At 40.2% G+C, this 24304-nt stretch overlaps 1 protein-coding gene and 1 long non-coding RNA gene across 8 annotated transcripts in view; both read right to left on the bottom strand.

Moving 5' to 3' along the window:
* LOC116034604 (polymeric immunoglobulin receptor-like) overlaps nucleotides 1-18883 on the bottom strand; it is a 32678-nt gene extending 13795 nt beyond the window's left edge. The window contains exons 1-9 of one of the 7 annotated variants that reach the window (XR_004897571.1): nucleotides 8234-8443; nucleotides 7543-7847; nucleotides 6979-7282; nucleotides 5997-6103; nucleotides 5582-5603; nucleotides 5378-5464; nucleotides 4694-4740; nucleotides 4196-4553; nucleotides 2673-2678 (exon numbers count right to left, since the gene is read on the bottom strand). Coding sequence is in view for 6 of the 7 variants with exons in the window: in XM_036001980.1 (XP_035857873.1) it covers nucleotides 4275-4553; nucleotides 4694-4740; nucleotides 5378-5464; nucleotides 5582-5603; nucleotides 5997-6103; nucleotides 6979-7287; nucleotides 18129-18428; nucleotides 18731-18773 (1194 nt within the window). In the remaining variant the exon portion in view is untranslated. Of the gene's footprint in view, nucleotides 1-2672; nucleotides 2679-3631; nucleotides 4554-4693; nucleotides 4741-5377; nucleotides 5465-5581; nucleotides 5604-5996; nucleotides 6104-6523; nucleotides 6859-6978; nucleotides 7288-7542; nucleotides 7848-8233; nucleotides 8444-13326; nucleotides 13691-16496; nucleotides 16806-16925; nucleotides 17238-18128; nucleotides 18429-18730 lie in introns of those variants that run through there. The other 6 variants (XM_036001980.1, XM_031277322.2, XM_036001979.1 and 3 more) reach the window with 6 other exon arrangements.
* A 3526-nt stretch (nucleotides 18884-22409) lies between these two features.
* LOC118495246 lies at nucleotides 22410-23551 on the bottom strand. Its single transcript, XR_004897574.1, has 2 exons — nucleotides 23302-23551; nucleotides 22410-22840 (listed from the first exon to the last, which is right to left on the bottom strand). It is a non-coding gene; the product is annotated as an uncharacterized LOC118495246 (long non-coding RNA).
* Between the last annotated feature and the right edge of the window lie 753 nt (nucleotides 23552-24304).

The following is a 24304-nucleotide window of genomic DNA, read 5'->3' as shown; positions in this document are numbered from 1 at the left end:
TATTTCACTTGATAGTAAAGAGAGAGAATGGGAGAAGGAAGTTTGTGTGAGGTGGACCTGGTCACCACAGACCCAAATCTTCTCAGCTGCTGCTACTGTCATATGCTGCACGTCTTCATGTGGCACATTATTTATATTATAACAAGGTAATGCAATGTGTAATCAAGGGATGACTGATTAACAGTAATGTAAATGCTAAATGCCCTAATACCTGTTGATACTACAATAATGCAAAGTATAGGCTCTTAACCTTACAGTTTTGCACATATCATGTAAGACTCGATTTCTCCATTTCTTTGCACAAAACTCTCCAGAAAGTGCCATTTAATGGTTTATTTTTCAAAAAAATGTCCTGGCGGGGCATACCCCAAGACCCCCCTAGGGAGAGCCCCCCCACATAACAAATCCCAATTTAACCCCTGCATACAACGTTCTATGCAAGTAATATTAATGATTACTTTCATTGAATTTGGGGTGTTTCATTCAATTTTATAGCATTTGAAAAAAAATGGGGTGCTGGCGCAGCATCATGGGTGCGGCGTATATTTTCCAGCTTTTTTGCCCTTTGCCAATCACACCTATGTTAAATCTATTAACATTTTGATGAAATTAAGCTTAGCGTTAGTTCAAGCAGGACACGGAAGTCATACGCCCGCTGGTTGAATTATCATTCCTATCAGACACACACCAATCACAGCCATTCTCACATCTAGGCGCTCCTTTTGAATGGGACTCCCTCCTCACTGATCCCTGCTACACTGACGCTGCTTCCCTCACTGCTGCCGCTGGCAGTGCTTTGCCTCCACCACCCCAGTCTCCACCTTCATAGTACAGAGTCCTAACATGGCTCAAAGGTTAAAATGGTTTTCAGTGTATTTCTTTTGGCTCACTCTTTTTTTTTTTTACCCAGGGGGGTTTCTGCATGGTGCCCCCTGTTTCAGCTTAGCATGCTGCTTGGCTGATCCAGGAAGCATTATCAAGAGCGGTGCCCTCAGCGCTAAGCATAACTCTATTTCCATTTGTTGCAATAAATGGTTAAATCTATGACGAGAGGGTTCCTGACTGAACAAACGTTCTTAATTTGTTTGTTAAATAAAGATTGATTTTTTTTTTTTTTTATTGAATCGATTATTCGTTTGAACTATAACATAACATACTACAGTGAGGAAAATAAGTATTTGAACACCCTGCTATTTTGCAAGTTCTCCCACTTAGAAATCATGGAGGGGTCTGAAATTGTCATCGTAGGTGCATGTCCACTGTGAGAGACATAATCTAAAAAAAAAAAATCCAGAAATCACAATGTATGATTTTTTTTAACTATTTATTTGTATGATACAGCTGCAAATAAGTATTTGAACACCTGAGAAAATCAATGTTAATATTTGGTACAGTAGCCTTTGTTTGCAATTACAGAGGTCAAACGTTTCCTGTAGTTTTTCACCAGGTTTGCACACACTGCAGGAGGGATTTTGGCCCACTCCTCCACACAGATCTTCTCTAGATCAGTCAGGTTTCTGAGCTGTCGCTGAGAAACACGGAGTTTGAGCTCCCTCCAAAGATTCTCTATTGGGTTTAGGTCTGGAGACTGGCTAGGCCACGCCAGAACCTTGATATGCTTCTTACAGAGCCACTCCTTGGTTATCCTGGCTGTGTGCTTCGGGTCATTGTCATGTTGGAAGACCCAGCCTCGACCCATCTTCAATGCTCTAACAGAGGGAAGGAGGTTGTTCCCCAAAATCTCGCAATACATGGCCCCGGTCATCCTCTCCTTAATACAGTGCAGTCGCCCTGTCCCATGTGCAGAAAAACACCCCCAAAGCATGATGCTACCACCCCCATGCTTCACAGTAGGGATGGTGTTCTTGGGATGGTACTCATCATTCTTCTTCCTCCAAACACGGTTAGTGGAATTATGACCAAAAAGTTCTATTTTGGTCTCATCTGACCACATGACTTTCTCCCATGACTCCTCTGGATCATCCAAATGGTCATTGGCAAACTTAAGACGGGCCTTGACATGTACTGGTTTAAGCAGGGGAACCTTCCGTGCCATGCATGATTTCAAACCATGACGTCTTAGTGTATTACAGTAACCTTGGAAACGGTGGTCCCAGCTCTTTTCAGGTCATTGACCAGCTCCTCCCGTGTAGTTCTGGGCTGATTTCTCACCTTTCTTAGGATCATTGAGACCCCACGAGGTGAGATCTTGCATGGAGCCCCAGTCCGAGGGAGATTGACAGTCATGTTTAGCTTCTTCCATTTTCTAATGTTTGCTCCAACAGTGGACCTTTTTTCACCAAGCTGCTTGGCAATTTCCCCGTAGCCCTTTCCAGCCTTGTGGAGGTGTACAATTTTGTCTCTAGTGTCTTTGGACAGCTCTTTGGTCTTGGCCATGTTAGTAGTTGGATTCTTACTGATTGTATGGGGTGGACAGGTGTCTTTATGCAGCTAACGACCTCAAACAGGTGCATCTAATTTAGGATAATAAATGGAGTGGAGGTGGACATTTTAAAGGCAGACTAACAGGTCTTTGAGGGTCAGAATTCTAGCTGATAGACAGGTGTTCAAATACTTATTTGCAGCTGTATCATACAAATAAATAGTTAAAAAAATCATACATTGTGATTTCTGGATTTATTTTTTTTTAGATTATGTCTCTCACAGTGGACATGCACCTACGATGACAATTTCAGACCCCTCCATGATTTCTAAGTGGGAGAACTTGCAAAATAGCAGGGTGTTCAAATACTTATTTTCCTCACTGTACATATAACAGGCTGCAGCTAATCATGATGAGTGTCAGCTGGTCATCTGACTCCAGCACACCTGTCTCCACTCCTGCAATTAGAAACACACTCACTCACACACACACACACACACACACACACACACACACACACACACACACACACACACACACTCACACACAGAGACACACTCACACACACAGACACACTCACAAAGACACACGTTCACACAGACACACACTCACACAAACACACATTCACACTGACACACACACACTCAGACAGGCACACAGACACACACTCACAAAGACACACTCACACAGACACACAAACACTCACACAGACACTCACACGCTCACACAGACACACACTCACAAAGACACACACTCACACAGACCCACACACATACACACAAACACACACTCACACAAACTCACAAAGACACACACACAGACACACACTCACACACACACACACACACACACACACACACACACACACACACACACGCACTCACACAGACACACACACTCACACTGACACACACTCACACAGACACGCACTCACACAGACACACACACACACACACACTCACACAGACACACAGACACACACACTCACACAGACACACACTCACACAGACACACGAGGTGGAGGGTATGACATCAAGTCTCTAAGAAGCCAAACAGCTGATGCTGTTTGTTTATTTGCATCGTCCTGAAATAATGTTATATCTTGTGTTTTGTACGTGTCTACATTTTGTGTTCTTTGTTTGTACCATTTTTGCTTGTCTGTTTTTTCTTTCTTGTGTTATAATTATTGTTTTGTGCCATATAAATACATATGATTTGTAAATTCAATTATAAGATGAAAAAGACCACTTAAAAGTAAATCTTGTTTATTACCACTATTTAAGCATTTTATGTAAATCAAATACAATATTGAAAAGAAAAGAAAATTGTCAACATGTCCAAATGCATTATGTTGTTAAAAAAGGAAGGTTTTCAAAAAGAAGAAACAAATAGATGTTGCATAACATATTGCACAATAAATACAAGAAGTTAAACTATACATACATTAAATCAGTCTGAGGCATATTTGTGTGAGGACTGAGGAGATGTTATTGCATCAAGGCTGAAAAGGACATTCAAAACCAGCAGCAGTAAAAGTGCAAATTTGTGATGTAACCACTGTGGTTACGTTAAACTGAAATTTGATTCACAATGTTCTTGTAGCATTCAGTAATATTACTCATCAACGTGGTACAATTAAACAGGTAAAAGTTGAAGCTTGTTAGCGTTTAACAGTGGAGGTTGGCCTCGACAACTAAGATCCATGTTTTGCCAAATAATCATGAGTCTTTAATTCAGGTGTTGATTGAGTTCTGTGGTCCTTATTGAGGTGGTAGTTGGACATGTTGTATTGAACTGCAGTGCTGGTTGCACAACTGGTAACTTGGTGTATATCAGTGCAGAAGCCCTGTGACTAAACCTTAAAATGAAGTGAAGAGTGTCAGGACTGGTCTCAGTGCTGCTGTGGGTTGTTGACAGTAGAATAGAAAGGGTCTTCAGAAAGTCTGGATGGATGATTGACAGCAGAGTGGGTGGGACTATGGCTGCTGTCCCACACAGTAGAATATGTGTCACCACTAGCTTCTCCAGAGCTGTTGGGAAAGTTGACCGTGGAGTAATGCTGCGAGGCAGAGGGGTTTGTGGGAGCGTTGACTGTGACATAAATAGTGCTGAGTGCAGTTCCTGAGCCTGGCTTCTGGAGGCGCTCCCGTATCTCCTCATAGGCACCATCCTTCCAGAGAACAAAGACAAACACAGGAGGAATCGTTCATTTGTGATCCTAACATTAAACACTAACCAGAGTGGCAGAGGCTCTAGCATTCTAATGTTAGCATTTAGCTGGTATGGCTAGGTAGACTTATGTACACTAACCTCATTGTTCTGTTCTCTATTTCTTGTGTCTTTTGAACGCTGAAATCCTGCAAAAAGAAGAAAGAAATGAACAAGCAGAATCACACGCTAATCTGTATCATCACAGCGGGACCTACTGTACAACGGACCGGGAAAGATCTGACACAGTTACACCTGTTGATGTTTGAGTCTGTTGTACTGCATAGAAACAAGTAAAATATTGTAGGTAGGGCTGGGTTAAAATAATCGATTCTTCTCCTCCTCTTTGTTTGAGTGATCGGAAATCGATTAAGAAAATCCCTTCTGGGAGGTCAATTCTTAATGCTAACATTAACCTTGTGCATTATAAGAAAAGTTTGCACAATTTACAGCATACGTTTTCTGAGAACCTCTTTTTTTTTAATCCAAGCAATATTGGTATATTAACTGAAATGTCCCTAACCTAATTGATATCAGATCAAATTGGAAATATAACTGAATCGTGAATGTGAATCAGAATCAAATCAATTCGGTAAATCATTGGCGATAGCCAGCCCTAACTAAAAGCTGTACAAATATCAAATTTACAACCATGAAAAAGGTAGTCTGGACCTTTTTTATTATTTTTATTTATTTATTGATTAATGGATTTGTTGAATCACCGCTTGCCAGCCCACCCAAAAAAGTGTGTATCCATGTACATGTGTGTTCCAAGAAGTCTCTTACGTTTCCAGACGAGAACCAAAATAAGCAGCAGCACCAGCACAGCCACACAGACGACCACAGCTATGGTTCCAGGTAACGAGGAGGCCCCTGCAGGAGACACAACCACACAACTAAAAGACAAACAGCTTTATTTAAACACACACCACTCATCCAGAAGGGTTTATCTGCTGCAGGAGCTTTCAGTAAACAAAAGTACTTCTTCACCAGGACTTGATGTAGTTGGAGGCACTAAAAATAGATATAATAGATTAGAGATATACAGTAGGAAAGTATAGAAAATAAGAAATGTAATTTGTCAAAACTTGGCAAAAAACAAACAAATTGTGCTATCATGAGCATGGGACTTTAACTGACTTGTCATGTAACTATTACTTTTGGACAGATCAATTTTTTTTTTTAAAGATGATATAAGTTGGATGAAAGTTGATGCCTGAAACTGTACAGGTCAACACTGCTAAATTATTATCTTCCTAAAAACACAGTTATTTGTTGACATAACTTGCCAAGATGAACTATAAGATTATCAGTGTTCAGTGGTTATTGTTGTTTTTATTTTGATGCTGGTAAGCATTTCATAAAGCTAAGCTCCGGCTGCAGTAGGTTTCAGAAATACTTTCTCACCATCGCTGTGGGCAGATGCAGTGGTCGACTGGGTGGAAGAAGCAGATGTAGGAACTGGACGAGTTGATGTTGAGATAGTAGAGGAGTTCAGTGTTGTTGGAGGCACTGCAAATAGATATAACATGAGATAAACAAAATACTGTACATTTGTTACTGTGGGATGATGTAACACAATGGTGATTGGGCAAATGGTCCACTGATTGACATTATTAGGCGTGTCTGTGGCGACATTTCAGACATCACAATCGTTGCACAGTTAGTGACGCGTTTGTCTATCAGCGAGCAGTGATTGGTCCACCAGAGAGGGTAGACGGAGTTAACAGAACAGACTCACTCTTCAACTTACTTGTGTGTAAAGCGGCGTCAGGTTTTTTTTTGGTCTCTTAATTACCGCTTATCACTAAAGGTGGCGCCAAAGAGAACAAAACAGAGATCTTTGGGATTGTAACTTGAACCTGTCACAGGTGAACTTCACCATCCATCAATAAGATAACTACAATCTGAACAGGGGTCAGATTACATCCAAACCATACAATAATGTCACAACTCACCGACAGTCATCATGAGCCTGTGGAAGAATGGGTTGCTCTGTTTTGAGTCATTTCTTTCTGCTCCACACCAGTATGTCCCAGTGTCTTCTGTTGTTACGTTTCTCACTGTTATGGTGATATTTCTCTTCACTTTGTCATCCATCATAGAAAACTTTTCAGCGTTGCTCTGTGCGGTGCTTACTATCTGTATACATATAGATGGATCTTCTCCTTTACAGATGAATTTTATCGTAGTACCCTCTGGATATATACACCAGTATGTGAGATTCTGTCCAACAGTTGGAGACTTAGTGAAGTTAGTAATAGTATCTGTAGACAGACAGAAAGACAGTGTTGTTCAGTAACTGTATTTAACATCATATTTCAGAGAAACCTTCATTATATGTGTGAGTAAATTAAACCTAAAAATGTCAGATGTTTGTTTCTCACCTTCAACCTCCAGCTGTATTTTTCTGAGTGCAGCTCTGTTACGTCCCTTATTTGTTTCCACTCCACACCAGTAGACACCAGCATGCTCTGAGGACACATTACTGATGGACATGTTGAAGCTACTGCTGGTCTCTGTGAGAGTGAAGGACCCGTTTGACTTCGGAGAAGATTTTGTTGATAAAATATCCTCACAGATTGAACCATTCTCTTTGCAGAAAAACATGACTTCAGACTTTTTTTTGTCACATGAGATGGTGGTTTTAGCTGTTCTGTACGCAGTTTGATTAAATGGTGTCTGACAGCCGCCATCTGTAAATAAACAAGAAAAGTAAAATGTGTGAAATATTTCCATCATGTCTAGTACTATGTGCTTTATGGCAAAATTATTTCCATTTTTTGTAACTTGGTTAGTCAATAGATGATAACTAGAACAATATGAGTACTGTATGTTCAAGTCTGCATGTATGATTCCTTAGTTATCTGAGGGTGTAGTTACTCTTTAACACAGTTACAAAGTGCTTTAACAAAGGACATGAGAGACAGTGATGAAAAGAGGCAACATTTCTTACCAACTTTCAAGTCCACTTTATCACAGTCAGATTTCTGTTCAAATATAAATTTACACGTGTAATCCTCAAAGTCCCCACGTTGAAGTTGTTTGATGACCACTCTGAGCTTTTTATTTGCTGCATCATGGTAAACAGAAAATCTGTCCTTGGTCTGCCACACATTCATTTGAGTGCTTCCTATGATTGTTTGCTTGTCCTTATCTACATCAACTCTTTGATATTGTAGAATTGTTTTATGCTGGCAGGTGAATTCCACCCATCCGTCTGTGCATCCCTTCACATCAGATGAGGCCTCCCAGCCTGTAGATCAGAGAGAAAAGTTCACATCATGTCAGATTCTGAAACAATCTCAGAGCTGCAGTCTGAATATGATCTCTATCAACAAAACATACACTGTCTGTCTGGAACATGATCGGAAACACACACTCAGTAGGTCAAAGATTTGTCATATTAATCTCTTTCATTGTATATTTTCAGAAAAAGCCTCTGCTTTTTTTTTATCAACACTGTTATTACACTTTATTGTTGTTGCAATTACTGGAGTTATGTAGCAGTACAGTACAGTGGTACAGTAGCAGTACAGCATATTACTGTAGGACTTCTACTCGTATTTATTTAGTAAACATATTGAAAACAGTTTTTCATTTGAATGATTGTATCTATCAGTGAGGAGGTATTAGTTGTACCTGTTATCATCAGTGAGAGGATGAGTAGAAGAAAGCTCTTCATTATGTTGCTGTTGGATGCTGAGATCCTCCGTCAGATCATTAAACTCCAGCTGGTTATTTCAGTTCTGTCTGATCGCTGCGTCTCTACAGTTGGTCGGTCTCAAGAGTTGGGTTTCCTGAATTTCTGTCATAATATGTTACTTAAAAACGTCTTGCCTTACCTTTCTGTCTATCCTTCCCCTTTTTGTTCTTCACAATTATAACTCCTTTTTTTTAACCATTTTGTTCACAGTAAACAGAAATAGTCATGAGAAAGAAAATACACTTTGTATTAGAAAGTCCCTGACATAAACGCCACAATATGCCACAAATAGTAGAATAGTGGTATAACAGAATGCCTCACCATTGTTCATTATTTGGCTTTGATTTAATAAGTAAATCATATCAACATCAGTTCCTAAATGTAAAAACAACTGACTTGGAAAGAATACAATGACAAATAGAATCAAGAGATTTTATTAATCCATAAAGGGGAAGTTTGGGGGTTTCAGCAGTGTTAATGTCAGGAGATATCAGCCTTTTTATACCATTACCTTTTATAAACAGCAACCTTCGGCCAAGCTAATGGGGATCCTACTAATTAAAATAAATGGCTATGAAAATAATAGTAGTAATGATGATACATCCCCCAATGTCTACGTGTATTTAATTTTTTTTTAATATTTTTGAACATACAGAACAGACAAACACAATTGAACAAGATCAAAAACCTCTCCCACCCCACACACAATGAATTTCCTGCAACACAACACCACAAGAACCTGCTGCTGATGGGGTGGTGTCAGTAATACTGTCACATTGATGGTCCATTATTTTACCTTTCTCAATCCTCTGTTGTTACTACTAGTAACATGTTTGGCATTTTCACATTTGGCGGTTAACACAAGCTTAAGAGATGTTCACATTTTGTTCTGCGACATAAAATACAATGGTAAATACTCCACTTGTGAATTTCTTAGCTTTTATGAGTCTTAAAAAAGGCGGTGGCTAACAAGTGGCTAAATGAGACAACAAAGGTTGTTGGGGACATTAAGCGTCAAGTCATGCCTAGGTGGTGCTCCTGGCCATTGTAGGTATGCTTCTGAAATCATACAAGTGGTGCCATTTGTGATGATTTTCTTGTTAATCCAACTGTCCTGGACTAACTCTTATTATTATAATGAATATAGATCAGAGGTGTTGATTGAGTTCTGTGGTCCTTATTGAGGTGGTAGTTGGACATGTTGTATTGAACTGCAGTGCTGGTTGCAGAACTGGTAACTTGGTGTATATCAGTGAAGCCCTGTGACTAAACCTTGAATCAAACAAACTGAACATTGTCATGAATCCTGAAGTCTGAAGCCTGGTGTGATCAAATAAAGTCCCATAAAAAATGAAGTGAAGAGTATCAGGACTGGTCTCAGTGCTGCTGTGGGTTGTTGACAGTAGAATAGAAAGGGTCTTCAGAAAGTCTGGATGGATGATTGACAGCAGAGTGGGTGGGACTATGGCTGCTGTCCCACACAGTAGAATATGTGTCACCACTAGCTTCTCCAGAGCTGTTGGGAAAGTTGACCATGGAGTAATGCTGCGAGGCAGAGGGGTTTGTGGGAGCGTTGGCTGTGACATAAATAGTGCTGAGTGCAGTTCCTGAGCCTGGCTTCTGGAGGCGCTCCTGTATCTCCTCATAGGCACCATCCTTCCAGAGAACAAAGACAAACACAGGAGGAATCGTTCATTTGTTATCCTAACATTAAACACTAACCAGAGTGGCAGAGGCTTTAGCATGCTAATGTTAGCATTTAGCTAGTATGGCTAGGTAGACTTATGTACACTAACCTCATTGTTCTGTTCTCCATTTCTTGTGTCTTTTGAACGCTGAAATCCTGCAAAAAGAAAGAAAGAAATGAACAAGCAGAATCACACGCTAATCTGTATCATCACAGCGGGACCTACTGTACAACGGACCGGGAAAGATCTGACACAGTTACACCTGTTGATGTTTGTTTGAAAAATATTTTATGACTGACTATTGTATATAGAAATGAGTAAAATACTGAAAGCTGTACACATATTAATTTGCAGACATGAAAAAGGTAGTTTGGACCTTTTTATTATTTGTATTGATTGATTAATTAATTTATTGAATCGCGCTTGCCCACCTACTTCCAGTAAGAAAAAAAGTGTGTATCCATGTACATGTGTGTTCCAAGAAGTCTCTTACGTCTGCAGACGAGAACCAAAATAAGTAGCACCACCAGCACAGCCACACAGACGACCACAGATATGGTTCCAGGTAACAAATAGAAGCAAGACAAATAGAAGACAAATAGAAGCAAGAGATTTTATTAATCCATAAAGGGGAAGTTGGGGGTTTCAGCATTGTTAATGTCAGAAAATATCAGCCTTTTTAAACCATTACCTGTTATAAACAGCAACCTTCTTTGGCCAAGGTAATGGGGATCCTAATAATTAAAATAAATGACTATGAACATAATAGTAGTAATGATGATACATCCCCCACTGTCTACGAGTATTTTTACAGCATTGCATTATCAATCTCGCAAGCTATATGAAGCCAACATGATGTGACACAGTGAATTTCCTGCTAACAACACAAAACCACAAGAACCTGCTGCTGATAGGGTGGTGTCAGTAATACTGTCACGTTGCGGTCCATTATTTTACCTTTCTCAATCCTCTGTTGTTACTACTTGTTGTCCAGGTTTTTTTCCAACAACGCAGTAGTGTAACATGTTTGGCATTTTCACATTTTGCGGTTAACACAAGCTTAAGAGATGTTCACATTAGGGTTGCGCGATATTGAAAAAATGTGATATTGCGATATTGATTACGAATATTGCGATATCGATATTAATTTCGATATTATAACATGTAAAATTACAAAAGTTATGGGAAAACGCATCAAAATAGATTCAGAATAAATTGAACAAGTTTTCTTACAACACAAGGTTTATTTCAACTGACAGAACTGAAATAAATAAATAAGGACCATGTCTACAGAACAGGACATGTTTTACTGGTTGTACAGTATAAAATATATAAAGAGAACAGGACACAACTTTTCTTTCTCTTTTCTGATTCGTTCCGTTTTGTTGTCTCTATCTATATCTTCACTTACACTGTCACTCTGTCAAAATATGCACACACGTGGTACGCTCCATAGGGTAGTGGACCCGTGGTACACTCTATAGGGTTTGTCACATAGTGGACCCGTGCACTGACGTGCACTAACATATGCAAGTGGCACGGTAACTGGCCAATGAAACATGATCATTATAGCGTTTCAAGCGGGCTCTAAATCAAACACAACTAAGCCACACAGCCAACGGACGGGACACAGCGCTCCACAAAATAAACAAAATATTGCATACTTATTATGTATTATACATACTTATTATGTATTATATCCACTTTGGATATAATATTGCGCAGCGTGATATTGCGAAAACGATATTGAGTCGATATATCATACACCCCTAGTTCACGTTTTGTTCTGCGACATAAAATACTTCGGTAAATACTCCACAATTTTGAAGCTTTTATGAGTCTTAAAAAAGGCGGTGGCTAACAAGTGGCTAAATGAGACAACAAAGGTTGTTGGGGACATTAAGCGTCTCCATCAGTGTAGTGGTGGAGACGTTGAAGTCATGCCAAGGTGGTGTAGTTTGTTTATAGCCTAACATTTGCTTTTTACTCCTGGCTATTGTAGGTATGCTTCTGAAATCATACAAGTGGTGCCATTTGTAATGATTTTCTTGTTAATCCAACTGTCCTGGACTAACTCTTATTATTATAATGAATATAGATCAGAGGTGTTGATTGAGTTCTGTGGTCCTTATTGAGGTGGTAGTTGGACATGTTGTATTGAACTGCAGTGCTGGTTGCAGAACTGGTAACTTGGTGTATATCAGTGAAGCCCTGTGACTAAACCTTGAATCAAACAAACTGAACATTGTCATGAATCCTGAAGTCTGAAGCCTGGTGTGATCAAATAAAGTCCCATAAAAAATGAAGTGAAGAGTATCAGGACTGGTCTCAGTGCTGCTGTGGGTTGTTGACAGTAGAATAGAAAGGGTCTTCAGAAAGTCTGGATGGATGATTGACAGCAGAGTGGGTGGGACTATGGCTGCTGTCCCACACAGTAGAATATGTGTCACCACTAGCTTCTCCAGAGCTGTTGGGAAAGTTGACCGTGGAGTAATGCTGCGAGGCAGAGGGGTTTGTGGGAGCGTTGACTGTGGCATAAATAGTGCTGAGTGCAGTTCCTGAGCCTGGCTTCTGGAGGCGCTCCTGTATCTCCTCATAGGCACCATCCTTCCAGAGAACAAAGACAAACACAGGAGGAATCATTCATTTGTGATCCTAACATTAAACACTAACCAGAGTGGCAGAGGTTCTAGCATTCTAATGTTAGCATTTAGCTGGTATGGCTAGGTAGGCTTATGTACACTAACCTCATTGTTCTGTTCTCTATTTCTTGTCTCTTTTGAACGCTGAAATCCTGCAAAAAGAAAGAAAGAAATTAACAAGCAGACACAGTTACACCTGTTGATGTTTGTTTGAAAAATATTTTATGACTGACTATTGTATATAGAAATGAGTAAAATACTGAAAGCTGTACACATATTAATTTGCAGACATGAAAACATTTAGTTTGGACCTTTTTATTATTTGTAATTATTGATTAATACATTTATTGAATCACTGCTTGCCCACCTACTTCCAGTAAGAAAAAAAGTGTGTATCCATGTACGTGTGTGTTCCAAGAAGTCTCTTACGTTTGAGCACGAGGACCAAAATAAGTAGCAGCACCAGCACAGCCACACAGACGACCACCGCTATGGTTCCAGGTAACGAGGAGGCCCCTGCAGGAGACACAACCACACAACTAAAAGACAAGCAGCTTTATTTAAACACACACGACTCATCCAGAAGGGTTTATCTGCTGCAGGAGGTTTCAGTAAACAAAAGTGCTTCCTCACCAGGACGTGATGTAGTTGGAACATCAAGGGGACATAGGACTTTAACTGACTTGTCATGTAACTATTACTTTTGGACGGATCCATTTTTTTTTTTTTAAAGATGATATAAGTTGGATGAAAGTTGATGCCTGAAACTGTACAGGTCAACACTGCTAAATGATTATCTTCCTAAAAACACAGTTATTTGTTAACATAACTTGCCAAGATGAACTATAAGATTATCAGTGTTCCGTGGTTATTGTTGCTTTTATTTTGATGCTGGTAAGCATTTCATAAAGCTAAGCTCCGGCTGCAGTAGGTTTCAGAAATGCTTTCTCACCATTGCTGTGGGCAGATGCAGTGGTCGACTGGGTGGAAGAAGCAGATGTAGGAACTGGATGAGTTGATGTTGAGATAGTAGAGGAGTTCAGTGTTGTTGGAGGCACTGCAACTAGATATAATATGAGATAAACAAAATACTGTACATTTGTTACTGTAGCTTTTATTTTTATTTTGGTAAACATGTTATATAGGGGAGCAGCAGTTTTCCATCCAATCATTATCTCTAACCACAAATGTTTTACAGATCCGTAACAGGGTTTCATTGGGGCTGGGCTAGGGGTGGGAATCTCTAGGCACCTCACGATTCAGTTCCGTTTCAGAGGGCTATGATGCAATGATTAAACAAATATTTGTTTATTTCTATACATGATTTATTTATTTTTTCACTGTGTGACTACTTGCTACTTTTAAAACATACTGTATGGTATGTGAAATAAGCCATAATTAAAATAAACTGATGAATTTACTTCCATTATCATTTAGTTTAGTTAGACACAACTTGTATTAGGATGTGCACATGCAAAAAAATACATCAGATTACATTTACACATTTTTTAAACATTCAATGGTGGCTCATTGGCCATACTTCTTACTGTGAGAATTATGGCACTCAAACATTGGCATGGCAATGGCATGGTTTGGGGAGTTGAATTTCTGATTACTGACCCTTCTGCATCAAGCCATAATCTTTCAGAGAGAATCGCATAGTGTCTAAGAATTGACTTTTTTCCCCAGCCCCAGGCTGGACCCGATCCTAGCAGTTATTGGGCAAAGCAGGGTTACACCCTGGACAGGTCGCCAGTCAACAACAGACCTACGGACAATTAAGAGTTATCAATTAACCTAACCAGCATGTCTTGGACTTTGGGAGTAATGGAAGAAACTGGAGAAAACCCACTCTAACTCAGGGAGAACATGCAAACTCCAAACAGAGGGTGTCCTCTGCAATTAAAGGTGCTCTAAGCGATGTCACACGTTTTTTATGCTACAGTATTTTTTGTCACGTACAGCAAACATCTCCTCACTATCCGCTAGCTGCCGGTCCCCTGAACACACTGTAAAAAAAAAGCGGTCTCTGTAGACAGCCTAGGCTCCACAAACTGCAACAAAAACAAACTGGTCAACCTGCACCACCAAACATAACAAACAGTCTTCCAGCCAATAACTGACAAGAAGGATTTGGGGGTGGGGGTTGGGGGGTTAGAGAGTGGAAGGGAGGGGACAGGATGAGGAGGCTGGAGGGGCGAGCTAGCCTCCATTTTGTTTGACAATACTTCGAACGTCAACAAGAAGTGACATCACCCAACATCGCTTAGAGCACCTTTAACTGTCAGTTACGGCCGACTGTAGTAACACAATGGTGCCCATGGCCCACTGGTGAAAGCCCTTGCATTTGCATTATAACCAATAGAGCTGGACTTGAATATTCGACTATTCTGATATTCGTTCGTTGGCTAGGTATTCAATTTACAATTTTGTGATGTGAATATTTATTTTTTATTTAAATTTCACTGTGGTGTTTTGTCGGGATTGTGCTTGTAACTAAATGTTCGCTAGCCGCTGGGTAATTTATGCAGCTCTATATCGTCCATCTCAGCCCAAAACGAAGAAATGTTGAGTTACATGTGAGTAGTCTGATGTTTGTAGGTCTGTATGGGTATACTTTAGCAGCCAGAGGCCTGTACTACGAAGCAAGATTTGGCGTTAACGAGCTAACTTCAGGTTCAACCCAGGGTTTTCTGTATCACGAAGGTGGATCACTTGTTACCGGGTTCAATCACCGTGGTAACTTATGCTGAACACCTAACCTGGTCGGGAGCAGGTTAAGTTGGAGATCAGAGATCAACCAATGTTAAAGCACCGCCTACTGACCAATCAATACTCGATTGATAACGGCGTCACCGTTCTTATAGAAGATCAGGCGGAGCTCGGTGGGCAGAGAGAGAGAGGGAGAGGGGGAGAAAGGAGTGCGCACATAAAAGTTAAAGCATTTAGAGACCGATAACCCTGTTAGCATTCCCTGATGTGTATATTTATGAAATACATAGATTGTAATGGGAGGGAATTACATATCGGCTTGGCTTCTTGAGCCGTGTGTTGCCAATGCGCACATCAGTTTGAATTATGTTTTTATATATTTTATTTGCTTTGACGATGGCTTCCCACTGCCGGGGTTGCAACTGAAATAATAGGCTAAACGACAGTTTATGGAAAGCACAAGCGTTTCACAATTATGGTCCGTTCTTGTGCCTGACAGATGGGGGAGTGATATTGATAAGCCTTGTGATTTACGCATCTACAGCGTCCGCTATTCTTTTGCCAGCTTTCCTCCTGCAGCAGCGACTGTATTGCGTTTTGCCTGTAAAACCGTGTCTGTGTTATTCATATTCATGTAGAATTATAGTTTGCTTTTCTTATGTAAAATATGCGGCTCTGGTAGATGTCTGCGATTGGTCGTGGTGCGCAAACACTACCTCTTTTATGTGAACAATCGCGTCTCTAGATTGGAAAAACCTGGGTTGACTGAACTAGTTGATAACCAGCGTCGTGATACAGCTTATGCGGGACCGCGGTTGTTAGGTTAGGTGAAGCCGGGTAACTGAAAGAAATCCAGGACATGTTGATCTCGCTTCGTAGTACAGGCCTCTGGTGTCGTTTTCATGCGATTTGTTAAAGGTAAATATAGTACGGCCGTGCATAATGCCAATGCTGTGAGGCACTGGCTGGCTCACACACACTGCATCAGTTCTCAGACAGTCCGGCAAAAACATAAGTCTTTCCATTTATTTTGAATGCTTGCGGCAAAAAGTTTCAATTCAAGAGGACATCACACATTTAAGTGACACTCTCATCGCCGCACAACTCTGCGGTGAATCGCACCCCCCTCCAAACCATAAAATAATGTTACAACTCACTGACAGTCATCACAAGTTTGTGGAAGAATGGGTTGCTCTGTTTTGGGTCATTTCTTTCTGCTCCACACCAGTATGTTCCAGTGTCTTCTGTTGTTACGTTTCTCACTGTTATGGTGATATTTTTCACTTTGTCATCCATCATGGAAAACTTTCCAGTGTTGCGCTGTGCGGTGCTTACTATCTGTTCACATATAGATGGATCTTCTCCTTTACAGATAAATTTTTTTATCGTAGTACCCGCTGGATATTTACACCAGTATGTGAGATTCTGTCCAACAGTTAGAGACTTAGTGAAGTTAGTAATAGTATCTGTAGGCAGACAGAAAGACAGTGTTGTTCAGTAACTGTATTTAACATCATATTTCAGAGACACCTTCATTATATGTGTGAGTAAATCAAACCTAAAAGTGTCAGATGTTTGTTTCTCACCTTTAACCTCCAGCTGTATTTTTCTGAGTGCAGCTCTGTTACTTCCATTATCTGTTTCCACTCCACACCAGTAGACACCAGCATGCTCTGAGGACACATTACTGATGGACATGTTGAAGCTACTGCTGGTCTCTGTGAGAGTGAAGGACCCGTTTGACTTCGGAGAAGATTTTGTTGATAAAATATCCTCACAGATTGAACCCTTCTTCTCTTTGCAGAAAAACATGACTTCAGAGTTTCTTTTGTCACATGAGATGGTGGTTTTAGCTGTTCTGTACGCAGTTTGATTAAACGGTGTCTGGCAGCCGTCATCTGCAAATAAAAAGTAAAAGTAAAATGTGGAATCTTTACATTTTGTCTGTTTGTCATGACCTGTACTATGTGCTTTATGGCAAATAGATTTTGGACCTGGTTAGTTATGTACGGTAGATGATGATTTGAAGAGTATGTCCAAGTGTGCTTGTATGATTCCTTAGTTATCTGAGGGTGTAGTTACTCTTTAACACAGTTACAAAGTGCTTTAACAAAGGACATGAGAGACAGTGATGAAAAAGAGGCAGCATTTCTTACCAACTTTCAATTCCACCTCTAAGTCTTCGCCAGAGTTTTTGGTTTAATCTAAATATACACCCGTAGTCCCTGCGGTCCCCATATTGAAGTTGTTTGATGACCACCCTTAGATTTCTATTTTCTGCATCATGGTAAACAGAAAATCTGTCCTCGGTCTGCCACACATTCTTTTGAATGCTTTGTATGATTTTTAAACTGTCCTTAACTACATCAACACTATATATATAGTTGTGGATATTTGCAGATGAATTCAACCCATCCCATCCCGTTCACTTTGCAGAAAAACATGACTCTGGAGTTTCCTTTGTGTCTTTTGCCACATGAGATGGTGGTTTTAGCTGTTCTGTATGCAGCTCAAAAGTAATAAAAAAGAAAAGGGAAGTAAAACGTGAAAATCTTTACAATATATCTGCTTGTCATTACTTTTATTATGTGCTTTATGGCAAATTGAATTCCCGTTTTTGTAACTTGGTTACTCAGTAGATGATGACTAGAGCAACATGAGTACTGTATGTCTAAGTGTGCATGTATAATACTTAATTATCTGAGGGTGTAGTTACTCTTTAACACAGTTACAAAGTGCTTTAACAAAGGACATGAGAGACAGTGATGAAAAGAGGCAGCATTTCTTACCAACTTTCAAGTCCACTTCATCACAGTCAGATTGTTGGTCAAATATAAATTGACACTTGTAATCCTCAAAGTCCCCACGTTGAAGTTGTTTGATGACCACTCTAAGCTTTCTATTTTCTCTATCATGGTGAACAGAAAATCTGCCCTCGGTCTGCCACACATTCTTTTCAGTGCTTTGTATGATTGTTTTGCTGCCCTTAACTACATCAACTTTTTGATATATTTTATTTTTTGGAGATTTGCAGGTGAATTCCACCCATCCGTCTGTGCATCCCTTCACTTCAGATGAGGCCTCCCAGCCTGTAGATCAGAGAGAAAAGTTCACATCATGTCAGATTCTGAAACAATCTCAGAGCTGCAGTCTGAATATGATCTCTATCAACAAAACATACACTGTCTGTCTGGAACATGATCGGAAACACACTCTCAGGATTAATCAGTAGATCACAGATTAGTCCTATTAAACTGGTTGATTGTATATTTTTTGTATTTACTAGTACTTTTCTCATATTTCCTGTTCCTAAAATCTCTTCAAAGTATACTTTAAAATGCAAGTTAATTTTAATTAATTGTATCTGTCAGTGAGGAGATATTTGTTGTACCTGTTATCATCAGTGAGAGGATGAGTAGAAGAAAGCTCTTCATTATGTTGCTGTCGGATGCTGAGATCCTCCGTCAGATTATTAAACTCCAGCTGGTTATTTCACTTCTGTCTGATCGCTGCGTCTCTACAGGTTTCCTGAATTTCTGTCATGATAAACTTAAAAAACATCCTGCCCCCACCCTTCTGTCTATCCTTCCCCTTTTTCTTCTTCCTAATTATAACTTACTTATCATACCTTGCTTCTTGGCAATGACAGTAAACAGGAACTACATTGTGAGAAAGAGAGAGAGGGTTGAAGAAAGAAAATACTCTTTGGATCAATATGAAGTCCCTGACATTGTACATAGAAATAGTAGAATAGTCGTATAATAGAAATTTCATTATTTGGCCTTCAATAAATAAGGAAGCAAGTCACTGGGGAACTAAAACTACAAATAGAAGCAATATATTTTATTAATCCATAAATGGGGAGTTGGGGGTTACAGCAGTGTTAATGTCAGAAGTTATCAGCCTTTTTTAACCAGGAACTGTTAAACACAACACCAGTGGTTATGACTATGATAATAATAGTAATGATGATACATCCCTCACTGTCTACAAGTTTCACAGCGTTATATTATCAATCTTGCAAACTATTTAAAGCCATCAGGATGTGACACATTGAATTTCCAGCTAACAGCACAACACCACAAGAAACTGCTGCTGATGACGTGGTGTCATACACTTCACTTTTCATATTCCATTACTAGATTTTATTATTTAAATTATGAATCTGTAATATTTTCACAGTGCAGTCCATTATTTTACCGTTCTCAATCACTTGTACACGTGTCACGTGTTGTTCAGCTTTTTTTCCAACAACGCAGTAGAGTATATATATATATAGTTATATATATTTATATCCTGTTCCTATTATATATGTTGTCTGTATAATATATGTCGTTTGTATATCTGGAGTTTGTAACAATAATAATTTCCCCGTGGGATTATTAAAGTATTTCTGATTCTGAGTAACATGTTTGGCATTTTCACCCTTTAATGAACATTTGATAGTAAAGAGACAGACAGGAGATGAGGAGTATGACATGCATAAAAAAATCCCCGACTGGAGTTGAACTAGGCGTGCTGTAATTTATTTTTATGTGTCTTAACCTAGAAGGCAATATCTGTCAAGACTTTGTTTTGGTGTAATGCTCGTTTTCTTCTCAGACTTTTTGTTTGTATGAACCGAGCCAACATTTGTTGCCACACATCAGAATCATGTAATGGTCTACTCTGTGTAGCTAACTTAGCTGTGGTAATTATCAAATCATTGTTAAATGTGTGTTTGGCCTAAGATCCCCTGGAGTCTAAATGGGGAAGTTAGACCTATTGCAACAACAAAGACACCGTGTTGAATTAAAGGACTGAAATTTAGTTGAATGTGCCAATGCACTGACCGGCCTCGTCTTCCACAGCAGAGTGTGTGAATGTGTGAAGCATGGCGGTACTGGAGTAAAACAAGTGTGTAAAGGAGCATCCTGCAGTGTGTGAGTACCAGAAAGTCCTCGCACTGACCTCCACACACACCATCAGATTATGTTGATTGTGTTGAAACCTACAATTTAAAGCCATCTCTCGCAACTAATAACACAGATCATTTTTCCTGACAGTCCTCTCTGGATATCTTGGCTGTGTGGACTGGGAGGGACACCCGCCTTATTTCCCTAATGTGTTTTGGCCGATGCTATGGGTTTGGAGTCTGATAACGTTTGTCATCTGCTCCAAGTGAAACATGGAACAATGGCTGAGTGTGCGTTTATGGTTTATGAGTATGTGTTCGCGACAGTTCGCTGCAGCGGGACTGCCAGCCAATCTGGAAAGAAAACACAGATAAGATAGAGATTTTATATGTTTTAGGGGTCTGTAGAGCAAACGCAAGTGCTCAAACACACCCACACATGCAGAGTTGATTGGTGTTTATAAAGACTCTGGCTGTGATTCATTGTGATTTATTAGTTATTTACAACCTGCTGGTGGGAAGAACATTTAAAAGGGTGATTGAGTTAAATCTGGAGTCTTGGCTTAAATGTTGAACTTCAGGCTATAAAGAGGAAAGCAACCTTACATGTGATAGTTGTGCTGGATTGTTTTGTTCGGTGGGTTTGTTAGCTTTTTTGTTGCCGTGAAGGCATCTCATACCCTGTTATCACCATCGCATTAACATGTTTAGCTGATTTTGAGAGTAAGAAGATCATAGAGGGATGTTGATGCTGCTTCCTCAAACCACCTGCAGAGGTGTTCTGAGACACTGTGTATTCTGAGATTTGGTTGTTTTTGGACACATATACTAACTCCCAGCCCCACCAGCATTTTGTAGTTTGTGAAAATCATGCAGCAATGGAAAGGAGACTGAAAACTCCACAGTAGACAATCTACTGAATGTTTGGATATGTATTTCTGCTTTAGAATGTAACTGCCATAGGGATGCTAATTTAGAGTTTTTTTCTTTTTGACTGATAGCCGACACTTGTTGTAACATCATTAACTGTTAACTGACAAGCAGCAACAGAGTCCCAGTTCACCCGTTTCGGAGGCTTGGACATACGTTCTGTACCACAGCTGTCCACGGACCTGTGAGCTGCACAGCCACGAGGTTTCGTGCATTGTCTTGGACACATGCAGCCACTTTCCTGGAACCGCTTGGGCGACCGGCACAAGTCCACTGCGGCCCGCGGCGTGTCTGAGCCTGTCCCCAGCGCCTCCACCTACAAGGTTGTCAGCTGTGCGTCTACCTGGTATACTCTGTGTGTAGGACGGACAATTTAATCCACCAGTCCTCATCGTTATAGTGCCATGTGTCACGGAGCTCTTCTTTGTGAGTGCCGTGCAGCAGAGATCCACAAGCAGAGAAAAAAGAGCGTAAAACGCAACTTGCTAATGCTAAGTTAGCACTAGCAAGTTAACTAGCAGTTAAAGGTCCTATGACATGCTGCTTTTGGATGCTTTTATATAGGCCTCAGTGGTCTCCTAATACTGTATCTTGGTGCAGAATTACAGCCACTAGAGCCAGTTCCACAATGAGCTTTCCTTAGGATGTGCCATTTCTGTGTCTATAGCTTTAAATGCTATTGAGGAGGAGAGAGGGGGGGGCAAGGTGGAGGGTGGGGGTGTGGCCTTGACCAACTGCCATGCTTCGCTTGTTTGCAAGCCGTGATGTCTCTTAGTGTGTCTCAAATCGCGCACTTCCGTTAGTGTACTAACGGAAGTGCACTTCGTACACTACGTACTTACTTGCATAGTGCGTAAAATTTGACGGGGTAGTGTTGTCTCAAATCGCGCACTGCCTTATGTACTTACAGGAAATGACATCACAACATCTCTGTCCTCCTCCTTCTTCTTCTTCTATGAAATTGTGAATTGTACCAGGGCAGAGCATTCCCAACACTGTTGTCACTCGTGAAAAACACATTTCTGCTTTGTTCATCAAAATGAATGTGATTGTTTTTATTGTTGCTTGTTTTTGCCCTCTGTTTTATGCAACCGTAGACTTACCGGTATGATGATATTCATACTTTTGCTCTTAATTCATTGTAAAAAACAACCCAAAATGGCCATTTTTAGTTATTTTAGCAAAATCTGAGCAATTCAAATGGTGTCCAACTGACATAAAAAAACATACATAGAAAATAGTCATATTATATGTTTATATAAGGGTGTTTATTGCAATAGCTATTAATTACAGTGACAATACAAGAGTGAAAGCAGAGGCAACCCAATAGACATTTAAATATATCCCATTGTTCTATTCATTGCTGGCCCTGTACTTTGATGGAGAAAGTGATATGATGGTGGACTTCAGACTCTCCAGGGGGATCCTTTAACGGTACATCCTCGGCACGGTGTGTGACCATGGCTGGGGACCCGTCATCGAGGCCCTTGTCTTCTTCTTTTGGCTCGCCAGCGGTACCTCTTATCGTGGTTTAGCCAGAGCCTTTGCTATGCCCCGGGCCACTGTGCACCGTGCTGTCCACAATACCAGCAGGGAAATCCTCTCTCTCCTCCGCCAGGTCGTTCCCCTTCCAGCAGAGGAGGACTTCCCTCAAGTTGGCAGCATTGACGGCCACGTCTGTGTCCATAACGATTATATAAGTCAGGACACAAACAGCACTGTTAATACGTTATAACATAGCATACATTAACGTACTGTAACATTACTACTAACGCTCGCAGCTTAATGTATATCTACAAGATCACACATCTAACGCTAAAATTGTCTACAGTGAGGACGATAGTTTAACACAACAAACAACCGTATACCACAACACATGTAACATTAGCTAGGTTATAACTTATTTGCCAGTGGTTAAACCAAAGATTATAGACGTACCCGTAACTTCTTTGGTTTGTGCCGCTGTTAGCTAGCTAAGGTTAGCTAAAGCTAGCTTGATAGCACATCAAATTACGGTACAAATTAACGTTATAATTCGCGGTACAAAAATCATCACCGACTCCAAAATTAACCAAATATACATAAACAGGTGGCTTATATGTTATACAAGTATAGCAAAAGACTAATGTTCAACTTACATTTGTAATACTCCGTGGGTCTCGCTGTCGCGTATTCGGCCGCCATTATCGAAAGTTTTTCACCTTTTGTTAGCTCCGCCCCTTCCGCTACGTAGCCAAGATGGCGACCGTTGAGGGTGGAAAGTGTCCATCGATCCACACTCAACTTTTTGACCGTTATGAGTGCACCATCCGGGTACTTGTAGTGCACTGCATTTACCACACTTCGACGAGTGACAGATTGAGTGTACTCAAATAGCTAGTATAAGTACAGAAGTGCGCGATTTGAGACACACCTTCTCTCTTTCTCATGGGCGGGCCAAATTCTCTGGGCGGGCAAAGCAGAGAAAGGGGAGGTAACCTTTCCCCTTATGATGTCATATAGGGAAAATTCCAGATCGGCCCATCTGAGCTTTCATTTTCTCAAAGGCAGAGCAGGATACCCAGGGCTCGGTTTACACCTATCACCATTTCTAGCCACTAGGGGACCTCATAAAGTGAAATTGTCATGCCATGGGACCTTTAAGAAATAGATTGTACAGCCTAAAAGTTTTTTTAATAACTTTTTTTATTTTTGTTTTAATAACGTTGTTTTTAACTGTTTAACTGATAAAAAATCCTTATTGTCGGTGGACCGCTAAATGGTTAACATCCCTACTAGGGAGTACTCAGTACTTTATACAATTTATATTGTTTTTGGGTGAACTATTCCTTTACGGTTTTAATGCTTCCATTTTGATGGCTGGCAGTTGATTTGGTAGAGTGCGAGGTTGCGGCTATTTTCCTGGAAGCAGTACGTACCAGTGCAGACCGGGTGTATGTCAAACTCGAAAAAGAATCAATACAAAGGATTTGTTCGTTCATTATTTTTGCTAGCGCTAATTATGATGGACAGAAAAAAACTTCATAAGGAGAGGGAATTCTTAATACGTGTCTTGGGAAAGGTCCCTGGGACCGAAACGTCAACAAACAAAACCAAATGCAGAGGTGGAAAGTGTGTGCGGGAATTTAGATTTTCTTGCTT

Source organism: Sander lucioperca, chromosome 6 (assembly GCF_008315115.2).
Source record: "Sander lucioperca isolate FBNREF2018 chromosome 6, SLUC_FBN_1.2, whole genome shotgun sequence".
Classification (NCBI taxonomy): Eukaryota; Metazoa; Chordata; class Actinopteri; order Perciformes; family Percidae; genus Sander; species Sander lucioperca.
This window is presented reverse-complemented; position numbering and strand designations above follow the sequence as displayed.